The 5,525-nt window shown below is 31.8% G+C and overlaps 1 protein-coding gene across 2 annotated transcripts; it reads left to right on the top strand.

Annotated features, from left to right (window-relative positions):
* The first annotated feature begins 316 nt into the window (after positions 1-316).
* Positions 317-3,755, top strand: LOC130940313 (thioredoxin-like protein AAED1, chloroplastic). 2 transcript variants are annotated; one of them, XM_057868527.1, is made up of 7 exons: positions 317-741; positions 1,865-1,911; positions 1,996-2,110; positions 2,874-2,887; positions 2,978-3,037; positions 3,297-3,375; positions 3,471-3,755. In XM_057868527.1, the coding sequence occupies exons 1-7, from the start codon at positions 451-453 to the stop codon at positions 3,588-3,590; spliced, it is 726 nt and encodes a 241-aa protein (XP_057724510.1). In that variant the 5' UTR covers positions 317-450; the 3' UTR covers positions 3,591-3,755. The 2 variants fall into 2 exon arrangements, with proteins under 2 accessions (XP_057724510.1, XP_057724438.1); XM_057868455.1 differs by having other exon boundaries at positions 326-741; positions 2,843-2,887; positions 3,274-3,375.
* The last annotated feature ends 1,770 nt before the right edge of the window (positions 3,756-5,525 follow it).

Consider the following 5,525-nt stretch of genomic DNA (forward strand, 5'->3'; position numbering starts at 1 on the left):
TTTCTGTTAAAATAGACAGTAATTTTTTAAAATTTCTATTCCCGTAATGTTATTACAGATAAAAATACTTGTAGTTAATTATGTTTTGACATATCAGCACATTTTTAAAAAATAATAATTAAGAGATTAAAATAAAAGATGAATATTAATTTTTGAGATTAAATTAAATAAAAAACAAATTTAAAGACGCGAGTGCAATATCAAAAAACAATTTAAATATTAACTCGAGATTAATCACTATCAATTTTTAGCTATAATCCTTTATGATTATGAACCTCATTTTTATTACACTTGTTTTCTGATTTTATCATTTTACTGAGCTTGATCCGACTTATTTGGCTTCTCTCGCCACGGAAAATTTCCTGGCTCTGCCCCTTTGGACTCTGCACGCCCATTCACCCAACACCATTCACTCTCAAGTCTCAAAGGCCTACGCTTCATCTTCATTCGATGGCGTTATCGTTCCTTCCATCCACCCCTACCCTTCAATCTCTCAAACCATCTCTCCCCTCAATCTCACCCCCATCTTCTCACGCCCCTTCCCTTATGCTTCTTACTTCCTCCAAATTGACGGGCCCAAGCCCAACCGGCCCATTTGCCCTCACGAGAAGACACAACCTTTCTGCCAGAGCTTCCACCTCGCACTACACTCCCACTGTAGCCGAAGAACTCGCCGACGTAACCATTTTCACCGCCTCCGGCGACCCTATTGCCTTCAAAGACCTTTGGGATCAAAACCAGGTAATGAAACCTTTTATCTTCTTTATACACTAGTAACTTAATTAGAGAAATTCCGTTATAACCATTATTAGTAATTACAAGTTTGTTAGTTAGTTATTTTACATTTTCAATTGCAAGATAGTAGAGACTAAAGTGTACCTATCGCAGTGTTTCTTGTTCTTGTACATGTTAATTGATTTTGTTGCCTGATAGAACATGGATTAACGAGAAAAATTAGCAAAGCCAATTGTTATTAACCCAAGTTAATCCCATCTTTGGTTCAGAGAGAAATTGGAGATGCATCTTTTTGTAGCTAATGGTGTTTCTCGAGATTGAATTAGTATAATATTGCTTAACCCTTCTTAAAATAAATCATCATTTTTTTCCCTCTTACTAAACTAACTAACTATAAATCTTCTTAAAACTTCATCTAACTTTAATTTAGTCGTTGAAAGATTTTTAACATTAATTTAGTTCTTGAAAGAAATGCATGATATCTCTTTCTTATACCAGTTTAGTTCTACCAGAAAGACAAATATGATATAATTTTGGTCCTTAAAAGAATAAATTAATAAGTTTATGGAAAATGAATGATTAAATACATATTAAATGCAACTTTTATGAACTAAATTACATCATGTATTTTTGGGAGTGGATCCTCTCCAGTGAATAAAAAACTGGATGGTGTGCAGTGTTTAATCGAACCATTCATCACTCTCTCTTTCTTATTTATTTCTGGTCCCACTTACAAAATCAAAGATGAGAGATCACACTGTATTTTGTCAAGTGTTAAAAAAACTGGAGAGGATCCATTTTCTGTATTTTTCCGGTCATAAACTTATTAATAATGTCAAAAATCTTACAATAGTTAAATTGATAGCATGTGTAAAAATCTCAGAGTGATCAATAGTTAATTTTGTTTTTCTTCCCGGTTTGATAGCCTCTTTTAACTGACTGTTAGGCTAAAATGCAGCTCAGATTCTTTCTTCGGACAATATATATGCCTGTTTAGATTAATTTGTTTTGGGTTTAAAGTAAAAAAGTGTTCCGAGGAGAGAGGGGGGGGGGGGGGGGAATGTGATTATTTCTCTCCGAATATCGGAAACAACCATGATTAATTGAATACTGGTATTGATTTTCACAGGGCATAGCTGTGGTGGCCCTATTGAGGCACTTTGGATGCCCTTGCTGGTAACTGATATTCTTTCGGTGACCATTGAAGAGTTTTTTGAAGAATAGTTCTTCTAATTATGCTTTGTTTGATCTTGTTCCAAGTTGGGAATTAGCTTCAGCCTTGAAAGAAGCCAAAGCTAGGTTTGATTCAGCTGGTGTTAAACTAATTGCAGTTGGAGTTGGTGGCCCCAGTAAAGCCCGCATGCTTGCTGAGCGAGTAATTTCTTTCTCTTGCTTTGTTTTTTCAATGTTTTTGTGGTAAAGTATATGCTTAGATATATAACTGAATATAACACGAGATAAGTCATTCACTTTTAATAAAGATTCAATTTGGTTCTTGAAATTGTATGTGTTTATCTTAGTCTCTGAAATTTCAAAAGTATCAATATAGTTTTGAAGGTACAATTTTTAGGTATTTTAGGGACAATAACATGTGGAATACAACTTCAGGATAAAACAACCTACGAAATATAATTTTAGAACTAGATTGATACTTCAAAAAATTTAAGGACTAAAATGAATCATCCTTACAATTTTTTAGGAACTAAATTGAACCATTACTCTTTTCTTTTTTGCTCTTTTTTGGTTATGCTGTGAGGGACAACCTTGAGGGTTTGATTATGTTGGTAAAAATAGATGGTAATTTTTATAAGGGTTTATAGATGGTAATTGTCACGCTTATCAAACTTATTTTCAATTATTTGGTCAAATATTTTCGGATTCAAAACCTTAAAACAACCATTTCAATTGCAAATTTATAGGATAGCAATGTTAATTGGTTTTATCTTGATCAGGCCTAGGAGTAGCATTTGGATCTCAATACTCTAATATATCTGAATTTTGAAGGATTCCTGTTATTGTTCCATATCTGTTTTTCCATGCACATTTTTTGGCCTCTTGATGTCAAAACTGACATGTTCTGTTTGACTTGATATTTTTGTATGTTAAGTTACCATTTCCAATGGATTGTCTCTATGCAGATCCTGACCGCAAGGTAACATATATCGGTAGAACGTGGTATATTCACCTACTAAATCTCATCTTCTATTACATATGTATGTTAATCAGTTCTTCTTTCTTTCAGGCATATAATGTTTTGGATCTATATTATGGTTTTGGTCGTACATTCTTTAACCCTGCCAGTGTAAGCTTAACCACTGACTTTTCTGTAGTCATATCCATGGTTTTAAATTGCGGTTCCATTCGTGGTTGTAGTTGCGCTATGATGCCAAAAATTGACAAAACTTGCTTGTGAGCACCAAAACAGTAATATTCGGGCTGCATTGCAGTTGCGAACCACAATTTGAAACCATGGTTATGAGTGAGATCGATTGCATGCTGTTTGTTATTATGTTTCAACGAAGAAATTGATATATCCAGGCAAAGGTGTTATCAAAATCTAGATTTGATGCTTTGCGGAATGCTACAAAGAACTATACGATAGAAGCCACACCAGATAATAGAAGTGGTGTGTTGCAGCAGGTTTGATATATTTTTGTCTAGCAGCACAGGATTGAAACAAACTCAATAATCTTCACTGCATTATTTTCTAAACTCATCAATTTTCATTCTCCTAGGGAGGGATGTTTGTGTTCAAAGGGAAGGAGCTATTATATGCGAGAAAAGACGAAGGTACAGGCGATCATGCGCCCTTAGATGATATTTTTGAAGTATGTTGTCGCAATCCTATTGCCTAAAGCTGTAATATATATGAAATTCAAATCTGTAAGTTGACTTAGGTTCAAATCAATCCTATAGATAACAACATACTTTGTACGCTATGAATATGATGTATTATAACTTATAAGTCTGAATGTAGATAGATATTGTTGTATATATTCATCACAAAACTTTGGATAGTATTTTATGCTCAGAAATTTAACTACTCTAACTTAGTCGACCTATATTGTTACTTAAGTGTTGGGATGATCTAATTTGATCCAATTATTCTTTGGATTATTGTCTGCTCGAATTGACATTCTAAAAAAACAGCTTTTTTAGAAAAACAAAAATAAAAATAAAACCAAAAACAAAAAAAGGGTTGAATTAAAAGTTGGCTCAATCATCTCCACCACTAAAATTTGATTATAGTTATAACTACTATTTCAAGAGTAGCTTTATGATGTTGGGATCCGTTTTCGTCACTAATTTTGGCAAGGTTAACAACCTACTATAATTAAAATAGCCAAAAATCTATTTTGATTGGCCAAGCTAAGTATATAGCTCTTACTCGCAAAATTGTTTAAAGAAAAATAAGACTTGGTTTAGTAAAATTTAAGTTGTCATGTGTCTGTTGGAATTAGCCCACAATTGGCCAAGATCGACTGGCAGCGCATTAGGCGTTCGACGCCTAACCTCTATATTTTTCGCTCCAAATTCTTATCCTTTATGTTAATAACTAAAGGATAAAATTGATTTTTTTTTTGTATTTTTAATACATCAATTCATTTTAATTCCAACAAAATTTTATAAAAAAAGAATTTAAATTTAGTTATATTGTATATCCAAATAAAATAAATTCATATTTTTTTTTATCCGTTCTAAACAAAGAATATAATTTTAAAATCAAATCAATTCCAATACTATTATGTTTCAAACATACAGTTAGAGTAAATGAGGAAATATTTAAATTGACTTTTTAAATTGCACATATGACTACACAGTCAAATTAATCTATCAAATTTTAATTGAATGAAATTGATTTTTAAGCCATTTTATGTTCTCATATCATTTGATCATTTCAATATGGACCGCCAGGTTCTTCTATTCAGGATACAATGAAACGCCACTATTTTTGTAGTTAGTGGACATTAATATAGGTCAGATCGCTTGAAGAGAAAAAAAAATGTACTAAGAGACAAACGTGGCATATATTAGATATTGGAGTTAGTTTGATCTAATGAAACAGTTCAATTATATATCTAAATATTTTTGTATCCAAGTCCTATTAAGCAGACTCAAATTTAATAAAAATTATTTTTATTGTTGTTTCGCTTTTTTCTTTTTTCGTTTTTGTATTCTTTTTTCTTTTTCTTTGTCTTCTTCTTTTTTCTTTTTCGCTTTTCTCCTTCTTCTTTTTCGCATTCCTTCTTCTTCGTATCTTTTCTCTCAATCATCATTCTTTTATTGTTGCTATTATTGCTGCGTTTTTTCTTTTCCTCCTTTTAATTGAGGTTCATTTGGATCCAGAATGAATTCGATGTATTTTTGTTGATGATTGAGTCTTTTTGACTACTTGGTTGAAATTGAACTAATTTCGATTCATTTATGAAATAATTAAGCTTCAATTGATGTTGTTGATAAGTATTGACCAAATTTTTTATTTCTTAAGTAATTTCGGTTCATTTCTTAGTTTAATTGAGGTTCATTTGGATTTAAAAATAAATTGTATGCGCTTTTATTGATGATTGATTTTTTTTTACTGCTTACTCAAATTGAACTAATTTCGGTTCATTTGTATGTTAATTGAGGTTCAGCTGATGATGATGTTAAGTTATGACCAAGTTTTTTATTTCTTAAGTAATTTCGCTTCATTTATTAGTTTATTTGAGGTTCATTTAGATCCAAAAATGAATTCGATGTGTTTTTGTTGATGATTGAGTCTTTTTGACTGCTTGTTCAAAACTGAACCA

The sequence above is a fragment of the Arachis stenosperma genome, chromosome 1 (assembly GCF_014773155.1).
Source record: "Arachis stenosperma cultivar V10309 chromosome 1, arast.V10309.gnm1.PFL2, whole genome shotgun sequence".
NCBI lineage: Eukaryota > Viridiplantae > Streptophyta > Magnoliopsida > Fabales > Fabaceae > Arachis > Arachis stenosperma.